At 40.2% G+C, this 27,634-nt stretch overlaps 1 protein-coding gene across 5 annotated transcripts in view; it reads right to left on the bottom strand.

Annotated features, from left to right (window-relative positions):
- The window catches only part of vti1a (vesicle transport through interaction with t-SNAREs 1A), a 110,056-nt gene that overhangs the window by 62,438 nt on the left and 19,984 nt on the right, over positions 1-27,634 (bottom strand). For 2 of the 5 annotated variants that reach the window (XM_029457117.1, XM_029457115.1), the window contains exons 4-6: positions 25,843-25,920; positions 20,626-20,646; positions 14,039-14,123 (exon numbers count right to left, since the gene is read on the bottom strand). In XM_029457117.1, coding sequence (XP_029312977.1) covers positions 14,039-14,123; positions 20,626-20,646; positions 25,843-25,920 — 184 coding nt within the window. Of the gene's footprint in view, positions 1-899; positions 1,737-14,038; positions 14,124-20,625; positions 20,647-25,842; positions 25,921-27,634 lie in introns of those variants that run through there. The other 3 variants (XM_029457119.1, XM_029457116.1, XM_029457118.1) reach the window with 2 other exon arrangements.

Genomic DNA, 27,634 nt, shown 5'->3' with positions numbered 1-27,634 from the left:
ACAAAGGAGAAACAAACTCAGCAGTGACTCAAAAAGAAATGAGAGAATCAAGTAAACGGAAGAGCGGTTTTCACTGCGAACCTTAGCATCATTTACTGTGATAAGCACAGCTAATACATAAGAGAGAATGCTTCTCTTTGTAGACCATTAAATAGATATCCTGTTTGTGAAATGTATATTCATAAACAGACTGAGGATTGAGCAAAGGGGCCATTTCCAAACATGCACATGATCTGTGGAAAGGGCCAACATAGTCGACATCAAAGGGTCCAGAGTGGGAGATGTAAAAGTAGGCCAGGCCATGGCCTGGGAGAGAAGTGGAGAGGATACAGACGGTAGAGAAAGAAAGAGAGAGAAGAGGCAGTATGGATGGAGAGAGAGCTGGGGAGAGAGGTTGGTCCCAGGCTGGGAGGAGCTCAGGTGTGAGTTGTGAGGAGGCACCTTCTGTTCGTGGCTCTGAATGCCCCATTGCCCGGGCAGACATGGGCTCCCCTTGTTTGGCCCAAATAAATCCAGGTGGCTCAAGACGCATGCCCTTTATCACTCAGTACAACTTCACCCCCCACAAACACACACACAACACACACACACACACACACAAAGATGCTCATGCACTTGCGATTCACTTACATTTGATCATTTGATCCAAACAGCTTTGTGATCATGGCCGACAGAGAAACACTATCCGTTTCAATAGGGATTAAAAGGCCGACAGGGAATTTAATTTAAGAAAGTTTAAGTAAACTTTAATTTCATGAAACAATATTCAGTAATTCTACAGATTCATTTATTACATTTTTTCACTGAAAAATAGCATATTATCTAACATATTTTTACATTATAAACCAGGGAGATGTACTTCTTTTGTCTTTGTATATGGGACTGATGTGCTCATCTCACTGCAGCGAAGTGGTTGCCCACCTTTTTTGTTATTTCAAAAAAAATATATAAAAACAGATGTAACATCCAAGCTTACGGTGTTGCAGAGGCAGTAAAAGGCATCAAAGACGGGGAAAAAACAATATATGCATTGTGCTTAAATCCCATCAACAAAGACCCCAACAGAAATGCCCAGACTTACTAAAGCCCGGCCCACGAAAGGTCCAATGTAGACAATGTACATATTGAAATGCAACACTTGCTTGTACTGTGACTACCTTCCTCACAGTTCTATATCAGAGGGCTCTTTGATATTTGCTGTGCTGTTGACATTTGTAAATCACTGTACAAGTAAGCTCGGACAGATGGATTGTGTTTCTGTGCTGCTGCTGCTCCTCTCCTGTTTAGAGACCTGAGCACACCGAGGCCACACATGTCCGTCCGAATGACTAGGAGTTTTCTGAAGGGTCACACTGCAGCAGACGTACAGAGGCAGAGGAAGCACGATTGTGTGATTGACATTCAAGCACAAACAACACAGTGCAGATTATGTGAAATATGATTAAATTACTCTCTTTTTTTGTTTTGTTTAAAATGTGACAGAAATGACCTGCATCCCTCTGAAGATCATCCTGACAGATCTACCAAAAAACTCCAACTGCTCGGCAAGAAAGATGCTCAAACCACTCAAATCAGTTACATCAAAGATGGAGCTCACATATCGAGACTTGTTAAGTTAACTGTAGTCATATTGAAAAGGTAGGGTGCCGGAGCCATTGCTGTCACTTGACGACGCTTGCGTCTAAATTGGGAGTGAAGGCCTCCCCAGGAGAGATGGGTGAACCTGTCACAGAAGACTGAGGGAGCAAAAAAATGTTCAAAAACGCCACAGCCACACACAGCCACACACACACATACACACACACACACACACACATACAAACACTAAACCAACACAATATCTCCATATGCTTAAGATCTTAATCATCATCACCATCATCTGTTCTGTCCTTTTAGTCTGGGTGCGTGTGTGTGTGCGTGTGTGTGCGTGGTTCACATAAAAGAAGGACATCTGGAATACAATTATTCCAAGACACCCTCTCTCACTCTCACTCACTCACTCATACACACACACACACACACACACACACACACACACACACACTTTCCCCTGCTCTGAATTTGCATGACTTCCATACATCTGGCCTTTAAGAGGCAATAACAATTATTCATTGAGTTGGTTGTTACAGCCCAAATGCAACCGGCCACTAGTCTAAACAGCTCATTAAAATAGCACAATAGCTCACTTCAAGCACACAGGAAAATTGGCATGCAACTCTATCACTGCAATATCGTATGGCTCTGAATGTCCATTCTGGATAATATAATGAATTCTGAGTAGCTTTGTGGAGAAAGTGAATGTACTGTATATCTCTTTTTGATTCTCTGGCACTGCACTGCCTTCTTTGTCTGAAATTTTGGCTTTGCATTTTTCTAGTAATCTGGATGAGGTAAATTTGGCTATAACATTTGATCAATGCATTGTCGGCAAAATATTCTGCATGTTCATTTCTCTTAATAGACCTTTTCTTATAGTAATGAATATAATTGTATGAAGTAACAACAATGGAATGTGTTAACACATCTAATGTTACTTTTAACACATGTTTATTTAAATCATTCACTGTGTAGCAAGAGAATAACAAATGTCAGATATGATAATGAAAGTTCTTTGCTTCTACCTGTTTATTTTCCATTGCTGGATTACACAGTTGAAAGTTGAAAATAACCAGAATTATTGGAGGAGAACAAACAAACAAATTACTAAAAAATGTTAGAATCTACCATCAGGTGGCCTTCACCAAACATTAAACAAGTCTACATCAATGCGTGGACTCTGTTCTGTATGTAGTCCTAACCACGCACATATTCACATCAAACCTGAGACGGGCCAGACCAAGGAAAGTGTCCCTTAGGCCATCTTAGCAAGTCCTTCACAACTGAGCTTTAAAAGATGGGCGACAGTACAGTACGCTGCAGTTGGCCTTGATTGATGATTGAGTAACCCAAGATCATAGATGTGCTCAGGGAGGACTTGCCGGTGCAGAGCTGTGCATACATCAGCCCTTCAGGACAACCACTACAGTACATACATCATGCGGTGAGACTGACTGATGTGAGCATCGGGACTATGTAGACCACTTAAGGGAAGCTTTCTACATGGCAGTCAACAGTCAAAGTTGACTAAAAATGATTACAGCACAGGAAAGGGATGACTTTGTTGTTATGAATCACATTTTATCCAAGTCTGAAACAACTGAGGTGAAAGGCATGTGCAACATCCACATATTACTAGGAGACACACACATCCAGACACACACACACACACAAGCACACATTTTAACTTGTGCTGATATCCTTGACAGGCACAACTACAAAAGCATAACTCAGTGGTAAATAAATAAGTTCATGCTGTCTGCGTGCATTTTCTTTTTAGGAACTCTTGGGCTCACATAGACCCGTCCAAAGGATTATGTGCGTGCATTGGTGCATGCATAGAGGCCCCCTTTCAGCACCTTCTTACAGAGTGAGAACAAGCGGCTCCTCCCTCGTAAAGCAGCTCAAGGGCGCGGCCTATCTACCAAACGATAGAATGCATGAGTGGAATAATGCTTAATTTCAGCCAGCCGGCCAGCCTCCATCCACTCAGCGCCTCGGTTCATTTATATGGAAGTCAAACTGTTTGTACTGTCAAGGCTATGTTATTTAACAGGGGAACAGGGAGAGGATAGAGAGTTCCGAGCAATTTAAAATTCTGATGAGTGCTCCACCAACTGTGTATCCATAAGAAGCGAGCCGATCGGAAATGAGACCAATAAACTTCTATCCAACACTACACGACACTACTTTGAGACCTACACATTTTATTCCCTTGAAATATCATGTAATGAAAAATGTTGTGATAAACACAGCAGTTATTTCACCCTGATCCGACAACAGAGAACCCACGTTTAAATGTTGGTCATTTTGGTCCAAATGTGACGGCCCTGTATGTGCACGCGAGTCGCACATGAATTTAAAAAAGGACAATGTCAGCATGTTGTTTGTGGCTAGCTTTGCTCCAAAACTGTGATGCGGAGTCTCCTGTCCCAAAGCAACACGCACACATGCACGCACACAAACACGCTTGAGCAGCACACAGAGCACTCCTAAGGTTACCCCCCAGGACAAAAGCTTTACCATCCCACTGACTGGCAGATGGGGCAACCAGCTGACATCTCGGCCCGACTCCGTTTCATGTTCCTTGGGTGTCTTAAACGGGCAGGCACCCTGTCTGATGGGCACAGGACAGCCAAGGAGGAAGCTCCTTTGACAGGGGAGGGGGGTGAGGGGAGCGGGGTGCTCCTTGGGGCTACCATTGAGGAAAAGAGGAGCAAGGACAGACGGAGATGGCTAATGTGCTTCAGTGTGTTTGTACAGTATAATTGTGTGTCTTGCAGGGTGGGAGGCTCGGGGAACGTCTACAGAAGATGCAGATTGATAAAGAGCTAATGACTGCATTTAGCCCTATATGGTTTTCTAACACAGGATCAAATATTTTCCTCAAGGCTAGAGCCAACACTTAGTGTTGCAGGGATCATGAGCAGTTAAATCTTTCTCTCTTTTTTGTTGTTGATTCAGACCAAGTAATTTAAATCTAAGAGTACAACTCTTGCTTAGTGGAACACAAAAGGTGCCACATAGCAGAGGAGAGGCTACAAGGTCTCTATCTGTGCTACTGAAAAACATCTGTGTTACGATACGAGAACTGACGCGCAGTGCATTCACTAAAAGACTCTGACAACAAAGCAGCAGCTCCACCATCTTAAGCTAAAAAGGAGTCATTGTTGTTGTTGGGTTGTTCCTTTACAGACCTTTGGATGCGGTCCCCAGCTGGGAAAGTTCTATTCAATAAAATCTACTAATAACTTGTTTAAAACTATAATAGGCGTCAAAATGCTCGAGATTATTCGAGACCAGTAATCTTATCATCTAAAACATATTGGCACTTATATCAAAACACATTAACAGATGTGATGTGACTATTGTTACTGCGATTATCTATTACAGTGAATCAACCATATGTTCACAGGTGTAAAACTTTAATCTACAATTTAACAAACAAAATGCGTCAGGTCCAAGTATTATAAGGATTAAATTGTTTACCAGGAACCTTTTTTATAATAAATGATTTTATAACAATGTATCATTCATACCTCACCAGTGTGCATTTCAAACACTGGTATGAGAGAGATGGGAACGTGAGAGACACAAAGTGAGTGCACATACCTTTTACTGTGTTAACACCGGCATAGCAATCCATGTTGTTTGTGTGCATGATAAGACAATAACTGCTAATGCAAGAGTAATTGAATACTTTTTGATGGAACAAAAATAAAAACAAAATCGGGTGGAAAAAAATGAATATAAAGCTTCACAAACTAGATTTGGTGGGAGAGTTTAAACTAGAAGTTATATTTACTGTTATAAATGACCATTAAGAGAACAATTAGTTTATTTAGGATTGTGAACTTATAGTGAAAATTATTTATTTAACACAGTATTGAAGTTCAGAAAAATAATGTCTTATTATTCTTTACTTATTTCCGTGTATTGAGTATTTTTATTTTACTGTTACAGTATGGTACAGGCCTAAACATACATTTTGCAAACTCTAATTTGTATGTAGCTATCTGCAGTAAATGTATTATGGTTGGTATTCCTAAAAAGTTTATATTGGCTGAATTACAAATTAGTTCCTTACATTAAATCTGTGATAAATATGTTTTCACTCTAATACAAACAAGTAAAAATGAAATCATTGATTACTTTAATAAATACCATTGTAATTATAGAATCTATCTAATCTATATTAAAAATGTAATTTTGCTTAACTATGAGCAAAGCACAAATTAAAAAGCAGGAATAGCTCGACTTCCCCCTCAACATTGTTCTTGCTTTAAACTCTGTTGAATCTGCATTAAACAAAAATTGTCCATTAATGTCTGCCAGCCTGACAGAAGACTACACTGTTAATGGTTGTTTGACTCTTGTTTGAGTTCTTTGTAGTAGGTTGCCTCTCTCCTCTGTTTAAATAAAGATGGTCGTCACTTTACTACATTGTAAATGAGAACATATGTAAGGGGGGGGCTGAGGGGGGTGTTACTGGTCAAATAAAAGCCTTTTTTTTTTTTTTTAAATGTATAAACCTGGGAAAAATGTAATACAATGTTTTGTGGCTGTTGTGAATCTCCTTCCTAACATCTCCATCTCGTGTTCCTATACAGCAGCCTATCCACACTCACTCTGATAAAGGTCTCCTCATCTCTTATTCTTTTTTTTTTTTTACTCCTTTTAGGTTTTTAACTGACATCAATCCTCTTGTCATCCAGTGCGTCATTCTCATCACCAAATTAATATTTCTGATATACGTCCTCGGGTGACAAAGGTGGCACAATTCTCTCTCACTGCCACTCCTTTTACTTTATTTCACTATTTAAATTTCCGTTTTTAATATTTCCGCGCCTTAGATGTAGCAGCTCTTTAAAGCGCCCATGGGGGCTCCAAGTCCTCGCTTTTGTCTCCCATTTCCTTCTGAAACAGTTTTTCTTTAACCCTATGCGGCTCTTCACAGTTGTTGTCTTCGCTCTCTCCTCTCTGTCGCGCTTTCTGCTGCTTTCCCCCCTACCTCCCTCAGCTTTCTCTGTGTCAGCCAGAGGTCAATGCTACACTTTTTTCTTCCGCATGCAAGAAGGCAGGGGGTATCTTTTTTAGTTATTGTAACCTAAAAATAGAAAAGAAAATCTGATTTAAGGTTGGAACGAAGGTGTCTTTTAAGATATAGTGGCATACCACTATCTCGCAAATGGAGGGTGTTTTGTATCTAGAGATAAGGATTATATCAATAAATGATTTGGATGAGGTTTGATCGGGAATATAGACCTGTTTACAAACTTTTCCGAAATGACTTAATTTTAGCGTTTATTACTAACTGACATTATTTAAAGCTGGAATCAGCATTTTTTTTAAATATATATATATTTCGTATATTGTTTCCTGTATCCATCTGCAGTGTAATGAAACACAAATAATGCTGCATTTGCTGTAATTGGGAACATTCTTCATGGATTGCTATTGAGAAATGTTGATCATGTTCTTGAGTCGCACGTGTCAGTTAACAATGCTCATTTTGTTGGCCCAATACTCCAGGAAATAATATATATTTCCGTTAATGTCACCTTTTCACTGCATACCAAATCACAGTGATTTGAAGCTGTAGTTTGCGGTCGTTTAGATGTGTGGAAAGTTATGGATTAAGATGCTAAATATTTAAATGTTTCATTACATCTGTGCTCAGTTCTTTCTTGAATTAAAAAATGTACAAAAAAAACAATACGTTTTTGATTTTATTCGACGACGTTAGCATCACTTCAAAATGGGAAACCAACATTTCTCTTAGCAATGTTGCCTCATGCTTTACTGCGCCTGAAAGCTCCAATGAGCTCTCTAGTCAGATCATTACTTGCAAGAGTCTCATTATGTTGAGAGCCTTGTTGAAGCTAATAACTGACTAAAGGTCTAATTATTAGATTTTCTCCTAATTTTATTAAAGCTAGCTAACACTTTGTGCAGACCCAACAGAAGGACACAAGCAGGCGAGTAGGAGTTGGTGGACTCAACCGAAGCGTTACTAATCATTCAGGACATTTTAATAGACATCCATCTTTGGCGCGAGGTTCATTTAATTTTACACAAACATGTCACTTATTGGTATCTTTGCCGCGGCCATTAACTTAAGCTAATATTTGGATGTTTGCGACAACACCTGTCGCTGCACAGGGAAAATACAGGCTTAACCACTCTCACAGGGAAACAGGCGCACACACACACACACAAACGCACACAAACACACACTCGAGTCTGTTGGTTCAGCTCTTCCATTGAGGGTGCGTATGCTAGCTGGCCATTGTGCGCGTTAGGCCTTTTGTCTGTGCAGCCTGAAACTGGTGATTGCACCTTAGCTACTGCAGTTCAAGCGTAAACAGTGTTTTCATGCCCTACGATATACACTGTTGCCAGTGGACCCCTAAATCCCTGGAACAGCTGAGTCCTAGGGTGTCAAAGATAATGGCGATTTATTGCAGTGCGAGGCTTTCTCATTGCCCCTCCCGCCCCCCTTTCCAATCGTCCCCCCACCCCTCCCCCTTCCTCAAACAGATTAAAATTAAGCCTTAAACATGTGAGGATGGAATTAACACATTTAGCGAGTCTCCTCTTCCCACATCCCATTTTCGCTCCAGAGCGGCTGATCCCCGCTGCCGAACGCGGGTGCAATTTTAATGACTCGGAACGTTTTTGAAGTCCACATGAAAAAAGCGTCGCTCGCCGTTTGTGGCGGCGCTAGATATGGCTGGGCCACGGCCGGCCATGATTGGGGGGGACACACGCCGCCGACTCGGACTCCAGGCTCTTCGATAGGATCGGTGTCATTTTCCTCTCCACGATAAGACGCCTTGCTGACAAGGTCCGATTAGGAGAGAAAAAAAATCATTATTGCTATGCCTTTCATCCACCGGGGGTTTACCGATAAACAGCTCACCCGCGGCTAGATTTTCTGAGAGCGAGATGTTATGCGTTGAGGCATATATATTTAGGAAATATGGTTTCAAGCGAAATTTGGGGAGCGTTTTTTTAATTTTTTTTAAACAGCTATAGAAAAACACACTTTTTCTTTAAAACATATATTTTTATAAAAAAGGCCTCCTTTCTCCTCAGCCGAAAGCTCAAGCTGTGAAATATTTAAGTCTTAGCTCTCGGCTGCATTAATCAATCAAATATCAAAAAACTTCATATTCTTTTTGAACACAATAGAACTGATTGTATCAGCCAACAAAAAGTGATTTATTATGCTATACCTAAAGGAAATCCACTTTAGCAAACTGATACTTAAAATATTCAAACTACATTGTAGAACAGAGAGAATAAGCTCGAAATAGATTCAGCTACAAGATTTACATTACATATATACTGGATATAATTCTACAAATCATTCATACGAGTGAGTGAAAAAGAAATCCTTAATAATGGTGGTGTATTAGCAGGTCACACAAAGCTTCCAATTCATAATATAAACATAATTTAAAATGGATCTGTTTAAAAGTATTGGAATTAAAAACAAAATATGAAAACACAGAAAAATGTGTAGTGGTGAAAATATTCACTCCTATTCAGACCATTTCCAAAAATGTCCATTCAAAAAGCCCCACATAAAAGACACTTTTTAAATGTGTAGGAACAAAGAAACATGCTTCATAAGATGATTACATAATATTAAAAAAGAAATGCTATATTGTTATGGACAAAATATTGTAGATATTAAAGATAGAAATAAAATGTGTCAAGAGCTAATAATAGCCACTGCTTAAAATACCGCGCTTCATATATGCAACTGATTATGTCATTCGCTAAGTGTTTGCTTATGGATTTGAGGAGCGAGCGCCACTTTGGTGGCCCAGCACCAAAAGAATCATCAAGTCTGATCCTTAGAGGGAAGAGGGAGAAATAAAGCGAGTGGGAGAGAAACAGAGAACGAGACGAAGATGGAAGGGGAGAGATAGAGAGTCGGGACAAACGTGCGCTGTGTTACTGGGCCACTCCAGCGCCCGTGGACTCTCAGCAAGACTCAAAGCCACACTCGGCTTCAAAAGAGAACCATGAAGATTTTTTTTTTTTTTTTTTTTTTTTATGTTTACAAAAAAATATTTATTTATTTCTCGTCACTCTGTCATTTATCTACTTTTTTTTTTTTTCTTTTTGCTGTCCCAGCACCCCTTGCTCTGCCACTGGAATCGTGTTCGATGACGCCGACATGCTCGCCCTTCCCTCTCCCCCCCCCCCCCCCCCCCCCCCTCTCTCTTTTAATACCACTGCAGTTGAAAATCAAACTGCTCTAAAACAAATTGATGTACTCTTTAATATAGCCGTCACATCATCACAGGGTCCCCACGCGTCTGCCTTGGTGACAACTGCAGGGCTGCTTAGCTTAGCCCAGCGATGGCTGCCACTTTGTTGGTCGCTTCAATGATTTATCACAAAAAAAGAGAGGGAGATTGTGAGAGTGGGAAGAGAGAGAAAAGGGGAGCGACAGAAAGAAAAGACCCCTGGATAATGATCGAGTCACTGGCACCTTTGATTGACAAGGTCTAATCAGCTTATCTCCATCCTAATAAAGTTGATAGCCTGCGGTGCTGCTCTCTACCTGGCATGGCGTGAACTTTGGGCTAGGCTGGGGCCCATGGGGGCCGGGCTCTGGCCCTCTCTGCTTATCTAAACGGGACTGAAATCAATCCCTAATGAGCTGTTTTCATTTTGCAGGATTGATTACAGGCCCCTAAACACCAAGAACACTCGCCTAAGAAGTGTTCTCAGCCTCTTGCTGGCCACCTTTAAAATGCAGAGTAGCAACGCTTTTGTCTGTGTCTGTCTTTGTTTCAGCGGCTCATTTTGCTGGCATTGCTAAGTTATTTGTGTCAACTGAACAAGTATAAAGGGGGATGAACTTTCAAAGTCACATTTTCTGGTTGATTTATTGAGTCGTACATTGTTTTAAATATTGCCTCTGAGTTGCATTCATTCATCCATTCATAATATTTGTAAAAAAATAAATAAAAAATAAAAAGCCTTTACATTTCATGTTCAAATAAAATACATTTGAATTGCAACAAGGCTGCATTAGTCATGTCTCTGCAAGCAAACCACAGAAGAACAAATACAACTATTGCTGCTACAATGAGCCCATAATTCAAGTTTAACTTTAGGGTTATCAATTACTATTAATGTCCTAGAAATGATTGCACATGTACAGCACCATCAGCTAAGGCCGTTCCATGTTAACACAACAGAGCAAACGTCATTTAAAGAAATTCAATTATTACATTGATGCCGGTAAACAAAGCAGTGGATGTTTATTACCATAACTAGAAAATTCAGCAGGAGTTTGATGGTGCGTTTCTTCTTCTTCTTCTTCTTTTTTTTTGTTGCCATGTCTTGTATGAACTGTCGACCAGTATGTAACTCTCTCCCCTTCAATGAATAATAATCAAAAAGGTGGAACAGCTAATCATTGCAACTTAGATGTCTTATCTGACATGCTGTCTATTTTCTAAACAAGCAATCATAAATCATTCAAAATCTTTTCAACTGTGGAGGGAAGGACTAAAAATCTGGCATGTCTTTGATTTAACATCAGTCAAGCCTCCACATTTGGGCATTTCAAATGCCCCTGACTCAAATGTCTTTAAATTGGCTAACTGCATGCCCTCCCTCTTTATTTAGGGCCCTCTTTAACTGGGCTAGCCCCCATGTCTGCTTGTTGCTGTGCATGGGCTTTTAAGTCAGTGCTCTTCACTAATGAAGTTCTATACTTTATTTATGAGACAAACAGAGGACCCTGGTTCTTGAGGGTGCGTGTGGTAAATAGCTCTGCATGTCCAAAGAGTCTCCTCTATATCCCTCTGAGGGCTCTCACTGCTTTTGGCAGGCCTTTGTTTTCTTTAAATACACTAGAGACATTGAGAATGGTAGAGAAGAAGAAGAAAAAAAAGCCTAAATCTGATGAAATGGTACTGTGTGAAGATTTATCTTTTCTTAGAACTAAGAGTTTTTTTTTTTTCCCCTTAAATGTGACCTAGAAGCATCCTGGCTTTTTTGTTCCTGGTCATTAAGAAATATATTGTCGACGCTGAAGAGAAAAGGGGGCAAAGCTGAGTTTCTACGGCATTTCTTTGTTCAGGATCTATCGCTTTGAAATAAAAATGTCTTTTAGTTCCACTTCCCCCATTGGTCAATTACAGTTCTTAAGGTCTACTGTGTCATTGTGGATGGAGAATGCAACTTTGAATTACTGCAAAAATAACGATGCTAAACTGCTCTCCGCAAAAAAAAGTACAGCTTAGATGTCTGAGGAGAGTTGAGGTTTGTGGCAAGAAACGTATTTACAATATGACTAGAGAGTGTCTGATTGAAGAAACACTTAGCGCTCTAATTATTCGTGTTTAACGTCTATGTTCTGTGTTTTAAAAACTCAAAGCTTATTCCTCAACAATTGCCAATGCCATTTTCACAACAACAAAAAAAAAATGCATGAATAAAGCGGGTTGCTCTTCTTGGATTCTTATTTCATTATTTTGTATTTGTTGATGTGAAAGAGAAAGAACTAACAAATGGAGCTTTTGTTGGACTATAAAAGTAAACAGTTTAGTGTTTGCAAAATGACAAATCCCAGTCCTTAGTGTAGTCTGTCTCAATACTCTAAGAATTATGGCAGGACTATGATCTAAATAGTGCAGGATTTCATGGAGATGTCGGGGAAGTGTTGTGATTTGCCACTGTGAAACCACAACAGTACACTGCATGTGTATAGTTTGAGATGGGGGGGGGGGGGGGGGGAACAACACTAAATTAAAGACCGCACTGAAATTGGGATCAGATGGCGTACACTGTCAAATCTTATAAAGCCGTGGATAAATATAGCTACCTGATGTTTGCGGCCAGTGTGTTTTTGTCGGATTCGAAAAAAGCTTGGCATATTTAGTAATTAGTCCGGCGGAGGAGTGCATATTCCCTGTGTATCTATGTTCTTTGTGCAGATGTATTCCCTGTTTGACCCGGAGACATTGCCATTTCAGGTTGTGCATCTGAGCGGAGGGTTGGTATCGACAGCAGAGTAAAGGAAGGGGTCATGGATTAAAGACGTGGGGCGAAGCTTCCCCACCAAACCACAAACGCACCCCCAGCTGGTGTAGACCAAGCCAAGTGTGTGGGACCAAGGCAGGATAAACGAGCATTGTTCTTAGCTAGCCGCACACACAGTGGATGAGAGGGCCACCGGTGACACAGTGTCAAGGGGCATGTGGCGGACTACGGCGGGAGAAACCGCCGAGGCCCGGGAGGTACTGAGCACTGTTAAGCCATGGCCCGCTTCTTTAACACCGACCAAGCTGTGAGGCAAAACATCAAAAAAAAACGAGCCACTCTAGTGAATGATGCGACTGGGTAGAATTAAAAATCTGTCGGCTGTCGCAGAATCCGACACAGTAGAGAAACTGGGATAACGGGCAGGGTTTATCTGAGGCATTTGAATCAACATTTTTAAGCAGAGAATGCAGATTGTATTTATGAATTTTGTGAATGCAAGTTACAGAGAACATCAAAAGCTGGTGGTCTGCGTGCGAACCTTCCTTGACTTGAATTATTAAATCTGTCGATGTCGCACACGCCAGCCACCCCGCGATTATAGTGTAAATTGACAAACTTTTTCAAAACTACAACGGAAGCCACAGAAAGCTGGTTGATACTTCAAGAATGAGCTTTGATACATCTCTGAGGAATACACTCTGCCTCAATAATGTGGTGACTGTCAGGAAGGAAGACAGGAAGAAAAAAAAAAAATATGCTAACTGGTTAAATCTATTTAAGATCCCAATGAGCTTTTTTTTCCTCCTATTTTAAGATAAAAACCATCCTTGATAATGAGGGAAAAAAGGAGTGTGGTTTTTTTTTTTTGGATGGTTTATTTAGAAAGTGATATTATGTTTTGTTTTTTTCTTCCTTCTGCACTCCTGAATTAAGAACTTCAGGAGGAACGCTGACGTTGTTTATTTTCATAGACCCCCTGTCTGTTTGTGGGAAGAAAAAAAAAAAAAAACACACCATCACCCAACCAACACTCGTGCATGCACAACACACACACACACACACACACACACACACACACACACACAGCCGTAGCGTTGTACACACTTTCTTCGGGAGCAGAGCAAGGAGAAGCGGCGCTCGATCTGTTGCCTGTACACCTCTCTCTCTCTCTCTCTCTCTCCCCGGCTTGCCTTTGATGTGCTCCCGAAAATGTCATCAGGCGTCAAGGAAAGAGGTTTTTTTTCGACCCCCCCTTTCCTCCACCCCCCCCAAACACACACAAACACACATATCCACCAAACTCGCATATGAGCAAGACAATTTGCTGTCGCTCACTCATCCTCACCACTATCTTGAAGCCCCCCCCTCCCTCCCAACACCACCCCACTCTCTTTCCCAACCCAATCCAAAGCAGAAGACGTACCAGTTTCTACTGCTATCTGGTAGCCGGCCTCCAGTCTCCGTGATGACCTTTCCAGTTTCTCTGTGTTGTCCAACAGATGCGCTCTCTGCAACAAATAGAGAAAAAAGAAATAAAGCCAGAGAAACAAACACACAAAAAAAAATTGATTGAGAGGGCTGGGACCCATTTCAAAGAAACACATCAACACTGTCAACTAAACAGACAGACCACATCCACAGCAACAACATAATACAGCCAGGTTGGCAATAACCTTCATGGATGACAATGTGTTATATGCTGATGGAATATCAAGCATATGCATGTTGAGGCTGACAATGTAAGAGGTGCTGCTGCCTCATCTTGGACATAAAAACAAGAACTACTTTGAGGTTTGTTGCCTCCTGGTATAGTTCCACAGCACAGCCTTCTGCTGCACAGTTAAGGACGGGATGTGGAGCAAATTAAAATGCAATAAAATTGAATTTAAAGTGTTAAACGTTAAATGAAAAAAATCCTGTTGAGGTGAGAGCTTCCAACTGGAGCACAAATGTGAGAGAAACATCAACAGTTACTCTCGCAATTGCAGGGAGTAATGAAACCTCTAAAGTGTACTGATTTCTTGAATAATAATGATAATAATAATAATAATAATAATAATAATAATAATAATAATAATCCATCAATGTAAATAAAATCCTGAACAAAAACATCAAATGTCTTTTCTGCTTCTTGTTCCTTGGACCAATACAGTAATTCATGATGTATGAGTTACTGCACCCCCCCCCCCCCCCACCCTCCCCCGCTTGCTTTACTCACAACCATCAACAATTGACCATGCTGCCCATTGAAAGCATAGAGCTAAAAGAGAATATCAAGAAGGAAAAAAATGTGTTTCATAAATAATTAAATAAGCAATTTGATCATTTGTGGATGTTTGCGAGTATCAAGGTGTTCGCTAGGGCTCTAATGTTGTGTGTAAACATATCAATTGATAGCGCTTCCTTGGATACCATGAGATCCAGTGCTTTTGGTTTCTTCTCTATAGCAACAATTCATGTCTGACAAGGCGAGGCAAGAAAGCATCTGATCTGCTGACTGATGGCCTTGAGTTCCATCTTACAATAAGGGCTCTCTTAACATAGGAATCCATCATGTTTATATTGTATTGTGTTCACATATCGAATCACTGCACCACGTATTAATATATATATATATACACTTATAAAATAAACAGTATTTTATATTGCATTCGCTTTCGAAACACTTTCAGTTAAGTTAATCTAGATCAAAAATAAATAAGGAGGAACTAATGCTACATTTACATACACGCTGATATTGACGACGTGTTGATCTATACCTGACGATGTGTATTGTTCAATACAGTGCATGCTTTATTGTCCCGATTTAAGTGGGGTATGTATGTTACCTGTACAAAGAGTTTTCAGGACGGATTGCTGTGAGTGATTAGTTGAAGTTACTTGATGTCTAATGTTTTTTAATATTTCATTTCCACTGCCACCGTTAAGGGAACAACTAAAGCAGAACATCTCTACATGGGAATACCTTCTTTAAATGTTTTTTATTTTACTTTTAAACAGAAGATGCTCCCTGACTATGACTGATCTCACCTGCTCTGGTTGTGGTTGTAATAAACAGCCAAGAACGCCCATTATTAGATCTTTTTTCTTTTCCTCCCAAAGATGGTTCTTCTCCACTTCATAAAAGTGTCTATGTTTTGGACAGTCATGTAAGACTCTCCTTCAAACGGATGGTGTTTCAGGGTGTTTTCCTAAATGTCTGCACTAAAGTTTGATTCTGTGTTTTTCCAGCCTTATGTGGGTTTTATCACGATTCCCAAGATCTAATAAACTCCATCTCTCATTAAAATATTCTGGTGTACCGTATCACAAAGGGGTTAATCATGGAAGCATTTGTTTGATCATTCTTTGTTTCAAATATTGCGTGGATATTATATTGAAGTTGTTTTATTCAATGCAATTATTCCATTTCACCATCATGGTTGCTTCAAGCAGATCCTAAATATTGACTACATTTTCCTGATCGGCTCAAATTAACTAGAATATTTTCACCTTTTTTACAAATGTCAGCAAAAACATTTAGGTGTGTTTCAAATATTATCTATCCAACATGTCCTTATAAAAGGCAGGCAATACCATTGTGCAAATCCTTTGTATTAGGCATGAGGTGTAATCTCAATTAAGCCTGTTGTTAATCTAAAGTTTGAGAGTGCAAAGTTTAATCCACCTATCTAACATACAAACATAGCTTCGATCAACATACACCATAACGTCCACTGCTGCGACCCAACTTTCATTAAATCCAAACTGAATTCAGAAGACAGGATCATAAACAGCATAAACATGGAAGGTTTAAATGTTTACTCAAATGTTGTTGGTTTTGATGGCCTTTATAATATGCTATGTTAAGAAACTGATCAGATGTAACATATTTGACACTCAAAAACAACCCGACGAATGACATCCGCCTCTCTGACAAGGGTTTATGCCCATCACATGAACGGAGGGGACAGGGGGGAGAAGTGAAATCTTGGTTAGGCTGTCAAAATGTGTACCAGCTAATCACTCAGGAGGAAATGAAAAAAACGTGGAAGAAGAAGAAGAAGAAGAAGAAGAAGAAGAAGAAGAAGAAGAAGAAGAAGAAGAAGAAGAAGAAGAAGAAGAAGAAGTCAACGGACACACTTTTCAAAGTTTGACAATAAGAGGGATGGGAAAAAGAGCAGGGAGGAGAAAACTCCCTCTGAACTCTTTTCTTTCCCTCGCTTCCTTTTTCGTCGCGCCGCCGCTGACAGATGTCATTTAAAATTGCAGAGATACTTTTCAATAGTTAAAGGGAGGGCAGGGGGAGGATGGAGGGATAGGAGAAGGAGGAGGTTGGGTGGATGTGCTGGTAGGAGGAAAGCGATGGGGAGACGGGTTCGTGGGACGGCATGCAAGGTGTGGTTTGTTTTTTTTTGGTGAAAGGTGTGGTGGGGGGTTTCGGGGAGGGGTGTGCATGGGTGTAGTAGTGGTAGTGGCACCAGCGGAGATGGTGGCAGTGAGCTTGTGGGAGAAAATGGATACCAAGCTTGGGCTATAATGAGCCCCTATGGATCAGAGGGGACGTATTGACATGCAATGCTTAAGCTTATACACCTAGACCATGGCTGCAGTGCCTGTGTGTGCCTGGGAGCATGAGGCAGCCAGGGATACTGACAGAGTAGCGCACTCCCCGGGTTCTTCAAAGAGCTCAAGTGATTAGTATGTTATCATTACCATTCGAAACGTGATTTTCCTATTCCCTCTCGGCAAAGGTGACACGTCTCGGGGAGACGGCCGGCAGACTCACTGCGATGGAAAGCCACTTCAAAGCTTTCTCCTCCTGAATTTTTCTCTCTTTCTCTCTTCTCTCCCTCGTTCTGTCTTCTTTTAGGGCCGGGGGGGGGGGGGGGGGGGGGAAGGGGAGGGTGAGTGTGGGTGGGTGTGTGTGTGTGAGGTGGAAGAGGGGGTGCTGGGGGGGTAGTTGTGGCAGTGGCGGTGTAGTTGTGTGTGTGTGTGTGTGTGTGTGTGTGTGTGTGTGTGTGATCATTAGAATAATGCGCCCCAAGTTTGACGGTGACAGAACCTGAAGGAAAGGTTGAGAGTTCAGCCACTAAGAATCCAGTAATGGTGCACTGTGATGGCCCTAATAATGAAACAATCCAGCCATGGACGTAGGATGGTACCATGGAAAATAATGAAAAGGAACATTGACAGTGAAAGCTAAACATCCTACACTACATAGTCACAGTTGGGGCTGATCGAGAGATTATGTCTACAAACTTCATCTAAAATGAGGTGACTCTTACTCACCAGAAAAGCAATTTTGTCCCAACATACAAAATGTCACACAACGACCACAACAACGGGAGTCGAAGTGATCGGCTATGGTTTTTATTCTGCAGATAGCAATCAAAGTCCAAGACATCTTTGTCAGCATTTCTGTGGAAGGAAAAGCAAAGTGGCTGCCAGCCCCGACTGCATTACAACGTCACGTATCAAGACTTGACCCCTGTGGTTCTGATATAACCACCGTTGGACTTTCAGAATAAGACACAGCATACAATAACACCTATTCAAGCTCCAATACTGGCTTGCAATCCAGATCTGCAATTAGCCAAAAAGAAAACTCAAAATCAAAATCATGCGTGATTGTCTCATGGAGCCTTCTAGCAAAAGATTTAAAATACAATATATGATAAATATTGTGCATCTCTGAGTGCACCGGTGCACCCCACCAGCACCAGCATTTCTACCTATGCATGTATGCCTTTTCATCTGACACCTACATTTTGAACAAAGATCTTCTTAGGAACCATGAAAATTGTGTTTTTTTGTTGTGCTTTTTTGCGTCGAGAAACACTCTTCAGTTGTAAGTTATTAACAGGGAGCCCCAGAACAATGCAGCTGTAGCTCAAAAGAAATCTCTCCCCTCTTGTTTCGCTCTCCTGCCTTTTTTCAATATCAAACACAGGCGGTTACTATCACCATTTTCCAAAGTTCAGATGATTTCCTTATTATTTCAATAAGGGTGGGGGGAGAGTCAAAGTGAATAATGATGACAGCTGTGATTCAGACTGACTGTGTGATCTTCTGTGCCGTTTGTTTGGGACTTGTAAGACGAGGAATTACAAGTGTCAAACAGCTGTGAATATGGGTGCTAAATATTTAAACATGTTTTTCAGCTGAAGAAAAAAAAGTATAGTTTTTTAAAAGCAAGGCTTAAGTGTGTATAAGCTGTGCCAGCCTTTGATTCAAATGCAGGAAGAGCAGAAGGGTAAAAAAAAGACTGCAAGGGGAGAAGTGCAATGGCGCAAGAGGGCGCAGAATCAAGCATGATTACACAGATCGGGCCATTCCAAAAGGGGTAGACAGGTAAGGTAACTCGAGGTGTCTTCTGACCCTTCAGGCTAGGAGGAAATGCACACAAAAAAAAGGGGGGGGGAAACAAAAGTACAGCTAAATAAAAAGAAAAAAGTGTGATAACGTGGCATCGGGGCCAGGTTGGCGCTCTTAATTATGAATAGGTGTGAGTGGTGAGCCTTTGGCAGGGATTGAATTACTCCCTGTTTCAGCTGAGGCACTTTTGATAACAGTCTTACTCAAAGACACATTTAACAACATACTGTAAGTACACCTGCAAATACAAGTTCAGTCATACTTCAAAAAAGGGACAAGCAATATAAAGTACAGCAAACAACTAAATCTGCCTCAATTAGAGGGAAATCCTCTAAAATATGATCTTCAGCGGCATCAATTAGTGTGTTGATTATATGAGGTTTACTGAGCAACACAGTGTTATTGAAAATGTACATTTACAATTAAAGTCTGATGCTTTTTGAGCTAATATTAGAAGAAAAATGCAATGTTACAGTTGAAATAACACCATCTAATTTAATAAACCCGCCTATTCTGACGACGACATCAACAGTTTTAGAAAGCCGATTTGAATCATCATGCTTGCTACATCAGTTATCTAACTGATGTTGGAGTAGAAATGTCAATCTGGAAACAAAACAGGAATATTAGATTTGTTACAATGAGTTTTATTTAACAGGAAGATGAATTAAATGTAAAGTAAATGTGTATATAATTATGAGCAGCTCAATCAGACTGTCAGTATTATAGTTAACGACATAAAAGTTCAAGGAACCACGATTGTACTCCAACATCAGTGTCTTTGGTTTGACCGCCTCAAAAAGAGAAAACTAATAGAACCAAATACAGGATTACTTTAATGAAAAGTTCAATACTTTAAAAAAACAAAATCATTAATGCCAATTAGTTTAGGTTCTTACTTCCACTTACTTTACGATGGCATTTGGTAAGATAATCAGCAACAAGCTAACTTTGATTCTTGGTTCTGCTGCCCGTGTTTTGTCGCTAACTTTATCCGCTGAACCAAAACTATATTTTAGATGTTGCATGTTTATAAGATTACATGATCGACAAGCAAGCAATGTACAGTACCCGACAGTTTGACGTGCTTTCTTTTACGCCTTGGTTTGTTTGAACCGTTGTACTCGAGTTGACGCTTAGCGACTTAAGCGGTTTCGTTACATTGCATATCGTGCACGATACCTTACATTGCACATTATAGAATACGAACAATGAAATGGCATGCACTGAGTTCTCTAAATCTTTGGAAGTGGGGGTGATGTTAATACTACCCGACAGTTATCGTGTACAGCTTTAAACACATCACTCAGGTCATCGCTCAATCCAATTTATTACAAAAGATACGAAAGCAACTAATGTGGCTCCATATAAGAAAAATTAAGGGAAAGTAAATCTTTCAACCTGCAAAATCCCCAATATGTGTCTTCAGAAATACTAATCTTATCTTTATGATATTTAGGGTAAATGGAGAAACTGACGTTTTGGTGAATTCATTATCTTTGGCTTGTAAGCCCTTCAATCAGACATGCAAGAAAGAAAGAAAAAAATTGTCCAAATGAGCCGATTTTAATTTTCTACAGGAGAGAAGAAGGCACATTGGAAAATTTCAGTGGGAAAGTAGAATTTAAACAGTTTGAGCAGAGAAGCACTTACCTCTTCACGCAACTTTATCAACTGCATCGTGAGAGCAAAGGGAAGAAGAGAGAAAGATGGAGAGAGTGAAGGAGAGATTAAATTTAAAAAAAAAGCAGAAACATGGCAGGAAGAAGATCAGTCATGTGGCTGAGTACAGAATTAACCTTGACGATTTATCTGTTTGCATGTTTAGCATTTGGAAATCACTAGACAAACACATTAAACGAAGCTAAACACGCCGCTCGGGCTGACTTTTTTTTTTTTGAACAAACAAAGATCAAGTCCTGCCGCTGTCACATTAAACAAAGAGAGGGAATGGATCGCTCAACTTGCAATATCAACTAACATTATCAAGGAAGTCACATCACAGAAGTTGATATAGCAAGAGAAGAGGAAAAATGAGTAAAATATAGTATCTGCACGGTTACGAAATATTTCCCCCTCAACATTTTAAACTGTATCTGTCATTTCGCTGAATTCTCTGGAAAAGGATAAAAAGAAAAGTGTGCCCTTTGGAACAGAGTTGGAGAAATGCTGAGCCACTCCATTTGTACAAGTGTTTATCAATGCTGATATGCTGTCAATATTGCATGTAGCTATGCATCTCAGTGAAGGTGCGTTTAGATTATGTATGGAAAGCCATGTGAGGATACCGCTGCACATACACATCCAGTGCCTGCTTATTATTGGGACAGCCACAGATCATGAAAAATGAATCTTAGCATAGCTATTGCATTTTTGATGAAAGAGAATAGCCAATTTAAAGTGAAGTAAATAAGAAATGCTATTCTATTCCCTGCCCTGGAAAAGAAACCTTGCATCTTCTGATAATGAATCAGACATTTGAGGGAGGGAAATAATCCCATTTGCCATTAATTATGCCTAATCACAATTAAAAAAAAAAAAAAGGTTGCTTCCCTGGCCTGTTCTTAAGTGAGGGCTGTAAGAGAAGGAAAGAAGGCTGGGGCTTATCGTGGGAACGCAACGCAGTTGGCAGAAAAAGGGGAAGGACACATTTCTAGATTTGCAAGCCTTTCAGGAGGTGTTTTTTTTCACATTTCTTGGCCAACATTAAAGATTAGCAGATCTGAAGGGAGTCTCAGGGCCACTGTTACTAGTGCTGTTTATTTTTGAATTTTGTGAGCCTGGAATAATTCTGTATCATAAAAAAAAAAAGTGATAAAGAGGAGGAAATGAAGCTTCAGCTCCTTCTCCCAGCTCTTACGAGCAGAATAAATCAAATAATTAACATTTGCACCTAATATACTGGAATGGTAAACAACAACAACACAACAGTGCTGTACTGCATACATTTTCCTCCTCCTATTTATATTCCTCCACGAGTAAAACACACTCGAGGAAATGTGCCGTATGATAACAACCGTGAGGAATCTATACTTTATAAAAGAAAATCACAAAGAAAAATATCAAGTACTTCACATTTTACAATCTTGAATTCGTCACGGCGCTCATCTGTAATTTTAGAAGCATCTCAAAAATAGTTCTTGCATCATTTTAGATTTTTTTTTTTTCACCAATCAAAAAATACACCGCTTCACGGCAATATTGCAAATCTAGAAATATTGTCAATATCTGTAATGTTTGGAGGTAAACAAGTATAATTGCATGGTGTTTTTTTTTTTTCTTTCTAAAGAGCTCTTCCCCTTGAAAATGTCGGCCGTAATAAGACGCTCTTAAGGAGTGGAAACTGTCTTTTTCTAACTCGAGCAACAACTCCCCACTAAGAATGCATTATTGAAGAGGCCAAAGTTTAAAACTACACTGTGGATGTGCTTATTTGGGGGGCTTGAAAAGACCCAGCAGATCCTGCGATCCCTCACCCCAGCTCAGCCATCAGTCAATGGGTACCAAACAAAACTTGTTCGAGCTCATCTGTGCCGCCTGACTGATTGCAAGTCCTTGTGGAGGATTTGTTAAAACTATTCGAGTGGCATGTCGAGCCGTGTTTCTCGTTTCTTCCTGTTTAGCTTTATTTTTCCTTTGGCATCCATTTTCCAGTACAGCCAATGATGCTTCGCGTTGCTCAAGAGATATAGAGCAGTAAATACAGAATATTGTAAATGTTATAATTACTCCTGCATGAGCGCCTTTCCTTGTGTTTTTGTGATGCCAGCCAGTATTCAAAATTGCACTGCTGCAATTTTTCTGTTATGATAATCAGCAATTTTTTTTTTTTTTTTTTTCAAACAAAAGATTTTTTTTTATCCAATACGGAATTCGATACAAGTGGTAATCTGCTTCCTTTGTAGCCTGTAAAATCTGGTCCATGCCGGCTCAAACCAGCGCAATCTCTTGTGGCCAAGCCTTCTGCTGTGACTGAAATCGAAACTATTCCGTATAGTGTTCGTGTGTGAGAAATGTGTGTGCATTTGCCGCTTTGTGTGTGGTGTCTCTGTGTGTGTGTGTGTGTGTGTGTTGTGTGTGTGTGTGTACCAACATTTGTGCGTGTGTTGCATGCAGAGGAAACAGAAAGAAAAAATGTGCAATGGTAGCCTACCACATTATTAAAAAAACGAGTGATAGTGCCAATTCAGTCTCTGTCCGCATACAGATAACGAATAAATGCCGAACTCTATTAAATCGTCCTTTAGCCATTATCGCAGGGCCAATACGCCATTTTCAGAACTTATGACGGTTCCCTATTTACTTAGCTATAAATCCTTGCCATGTAACCAACAGATTTGTGACTGGTAATGATCTGCTCAGCCAGGGCTATATGAAATGATCCTGACCTCTTTCAGATCGTCAGGAATTAAATTGACCGACTTGCCCCGGCCCCCACCATCTTTTCCCCTCTCCTATCACCGCCGTCTCGTTAGATAAAAAACTCTGAAGTTCCGAGTACTCCACTCACAGCAAGACCAAGACAAGTATTATCTCCACAAGTTTTAAAATGAAAATGGAGGTAAATACGGCACCTGGGAGGAAAAAGAGAAAAAATTGTATATCATCTATTTACTTTGTGTGTGTGTGTGTGTGTGTGTGTGTGTGTGTGTGTGTGTGTGTGTGTGTGTGTGTCTTTTAGACATAATGTAGAATTACAATTTTAAAAGTTTGACATCACACATTATTATTGCTAATTATAACGGTGTTTCTCACAATTCAATAATTGATGGTGAAGGTTTTAAACATTTTAATGTTTTGAAAAGAAATTGGGAAAATAAAATGAAAGGAATGTGTCACTTATTATAGCTAAGATTTGTTTTTAAGCTCATCGTGTTTGGCCTAAATTCCCCAAAGATAAATGTGTTTTTATTTGATATCTTTTAACATTCGTTTAATTTAATTAATATTATTTTACATTTCATATTTACATTATTATGTGGATGTGAACTGAGGATTAAGAAAGAAGCTGTGCATAGTGTTCACAGATTTAAATGTCACATGCTGCTACCTCTAAATGTCCTGACATGCATGGATTCATTTGATTCTCTTTATTGTTTTTCCATTTAGTAAAACAACAATTTAACGTAAAACAATGTAAAAATAAATTACAGATAATTATTGTCAAGAATAGTTAATTTTTTAAACACTAATTTACGACAATAAAAAAAGCAATTTCCTAAATGTACAATAGAATTAGAATATAAATGTCTTCTTTTTTATATATTTATTTTTTAATGAAAGAGAAATACATTTTGAAATAAAATGAGATGTTTTTTTTCAGCTTTCCTATGACAGGATTTTGATAGATCTCCTCAGTGTCTGAAACGTGACATTTCTGACAGCAAATCTCCTTCCAACTTCTGCAAAAAAAAAAACTGTCAGAGTCACTTTTGTGTCTCGCTAATTTGCCAGGAATATGCATTTCAATTACACATCTTGCTTCTTGATACATATGTTTCTAAGATGTGTAGTTCATTGGGTCATCATTGAAATGGTAATAGGGAAATGTTCAAAAAATAAAAAACAGACAACTTTATTTAGCTTTGCTTAGCTGTGAATCCTCTAAATATACTTACATAAAGCACTATGGGACTAAATGTGAAAATATGCATTTGAATATTCATCCGTTTTCTTTTTTTTTTTGATTGTTCACATAAATGCAAAGTATTTATTTGCATGCGAGTGTGTGTGATTGCGTGTGCATTGAGACGCGGTAACCCCTGGAAGTTGACAGCCGATCGTAAAGGTAATATATAATTAGTCAAAAGACGTTTGGTCATAGTTGAGAGTGGCTGCGTATGAGTGGCAGCTGTGCAGGTGAGCAATAGGCAAGTGCGTCTTAAATGTTAAAACGCTGTTTGCTGAATCCGTTGATGTATCATTGTTTTGATACGGCTCTACATTTATTCAAAACAACTTAAGTTTAAAAGAACATGTGGCATATTTTTGGGCAATTAAGATCACAATTCAAGATAATTGTTTTTCTTCTTCATTGCCACTTTCACAACTGCTGTGAATGAATCTTTTGTAGACATTGTTGACAATGAATGAAAATCGCTAATGTGGTCTTTATCTGTTGTTTATATCCCTCGAATTCAACAGGCTGAAGTGATATTCAAACAAAATGTCAGTCAGCGGCTTTTAATAAACAATATTCCAATTGTGAATATGTTGATAGATCAAAACCATAAAAAACTCAAATAGAATATTTGTTGATATTAAATTATAATAGAGAAAATTTAGGGGCTAAAGGATAATTAGTATGGAATATCACACATATTTCAGTGATTCTTTTTAAAAATCGTCAAACAATATGAGAACCTGCGTTTTTATTAATTTTGAGTATCTGCATTGTGCAGGTTCGCCACCCTTGGAGTTTAAAGAAACAAGATTTAGAAATTCTGCACGTGCATGCGTGTCTGTGCATGTGTGTCTGTGCGTGAGCGTGTGCGTGTGTGTACCTCGATGGAGGATCTGTTATTGGCCAAAGTCCACAACCGGCTGGAGAACAGCTGTGGGACGGTTGGAGTGGGGAGGCCCGGTTTTTGGATTTAAATTTGTGCTGGATTGTGTGTTTGTGTTTTGGTGTGCGTGTGTGTGTGTGTGTGTGTCAGTCACAATCTGGCTTTGACCAGACACTGGTCCCATGCCCTGAGCCTACTCACTGGCAGACCAGCTTTGCATTAAACAGTGTTCCTTCCGCATGACTTGGTGACAATACTGCGGTTTCAGCTCTCGATGGCCCCTATGAGGGGCCCCACCTCCTCACCCTTGGGGCCAGTCAGCCACCCACACTGGTGTCGTCTGGGCCCCTGATTAGCACCTCACCTGGTTCTCCGAGGAGCTGGCCTCATCCCCCAGGAGCTCGTTGCGCACCTCATCACTGTAGGCAATACGTGACCTTTTCTGCAGGGGGAGGAGGATAAGGAAGAAGGACAAAAAGAAGAAGAGAGGGGGGGGGGGGGAACAGGGGAGAGCAAAAAGAGAAAACAAGTGGGGAAATATGGCTTAGTACCGTTGTTGAAGCAAAAAAAAAAGAAAAAAACAACAGGCATTCCTTAAGCACGAGAGCCCCCTAATGGAACTTGGTGACAAACTGAGTCATACACATGCAGGTTGTATGAATGTGTTTGAGTGAGTGTGTCTGTACGTGTGTGTGTGTGTGTGTGTGTGTGTGTGTGTGTGTGTGTGTGTGTGTGTGTGTGTGTACCACACATGTACTGAAAACAAGCACGTCTGAGTTTGTGCCATTGCCTCCTTCCAAGGTGATCTACTGTACCTAGTGCACTTGTGCCACAGAAGTGATGGCAAAAAGCCCCCCCACCTTGCCCACTTAAACAAATATAAGTTGAGGGATAAAAAACCTCATCTTGTGTGCACGGGGAGATTGTGGAACAGGGGGACAGGGGAGAGGGCCAGGGAGATGTATTATGAGGAAGTATCACTTGTCAGAGCTAAATCTTTTCTGGGGGCTGTCACCGCTGTCATCCCAGTGCAGTGGCAGGCTCTGTGATAACACCAATGCTGAGACTCAGACAGGGAATAATTCATCACCCATTGGCGGCCCATCGGATTTGGGGTTGCCTCTCTCTAACACACACACACACACACACACACACACACCCCTCTCTCTCTCTCTCTAGATAGGCTGGAATAAGAGGGAATGCCATGTCCAAAAAATAAAAAATAAAAAGAAACTCAAAAAGACAAACACTCAGACACACACATTTCATACATACTTCAGAGTGTGCCACCTCCGATTGTCGAAGAGTGGGCTGCCGTTGTACCGCTTGTTTACAGACGCCCGACCCATGGAAAAACAGCCTCTTGGCATGCCCTCTAAACTAAATACACACCAGCAGCAGACACAGAAAGTGTTTACTAAGCTTCCTTCGCTTTCTCTCCCTGCCTTGACAGGGTTTCTAGGTGGGCTGCAGGAGGTGAGCAAAAATCAAAGACAAACACTAGCATAGGAAGGAAAATATCACTTTTTCTCAACACGAATTCTTTCTATTTTCTATATTTACTTGGTTCTCGACTCTAAAAGAATAAAACAATGAAGCGACAGCAATTACCTGGTGGGGACATTTTCCCCTAAAATACAGTATCCTTTTCCCAGTATCATTCTATTGTCAGTAAAAGTTTGAAGAAAGCTATTGCACGGTGTACTTTGATGCCACCTTCCGTAAGAGAAGCACAAATCAAAACTTGAAAAAGCCAATTCTAACCTCACGAGTGATGATATCAAGCTCCTTGATTGAAATAACTTTAGAACCAATCACAACCGAGCCAGTTGATTTTTTTTTTTTGTCTCTCCTCATAATCTGGAGCGCTGAGTGGAAAGTCATGGCTGATGTGATTTGGCTGTTATTATCGTGATGGTGAGGGCCACAGTTCTCTGGAGTAATTACTGACTAGACAGAGGGCCTGATTGACCCAGACCACAAAACCCATTAGATAAAGAGTGCACCCAAACAATACTCAACCACAGGGACCTAAGCTAACCACAGAACGCCCACTGTGGGGAAAAGAGAAGATCGGCAGCACAGACTCAAATAAAACACAACGATCCCCTCCCCCCCCCCCCCCACTCCCCTCCAACACGCATTACACAGAAGCA

This window comes from Cottoperca gobio, chromosome 19 (genome assembly GCF_900634415.1).
Source record: "Cottoperca gobio chromosome 19, fCotGob3.1, whole genome shotgun sequence".
Taxonomy (NCBI): domain Eukaryota; kingdom Metazoa; phylum Chordata; class Actinopteri; order Perciformes; family Bovichtidae; genus Cottoperca; species Cottoperca gobio.
Note: the sequence above shows the minus strand (reverse complement) of the source record. Positions and strands in the feature narration are given on the sequence as shown.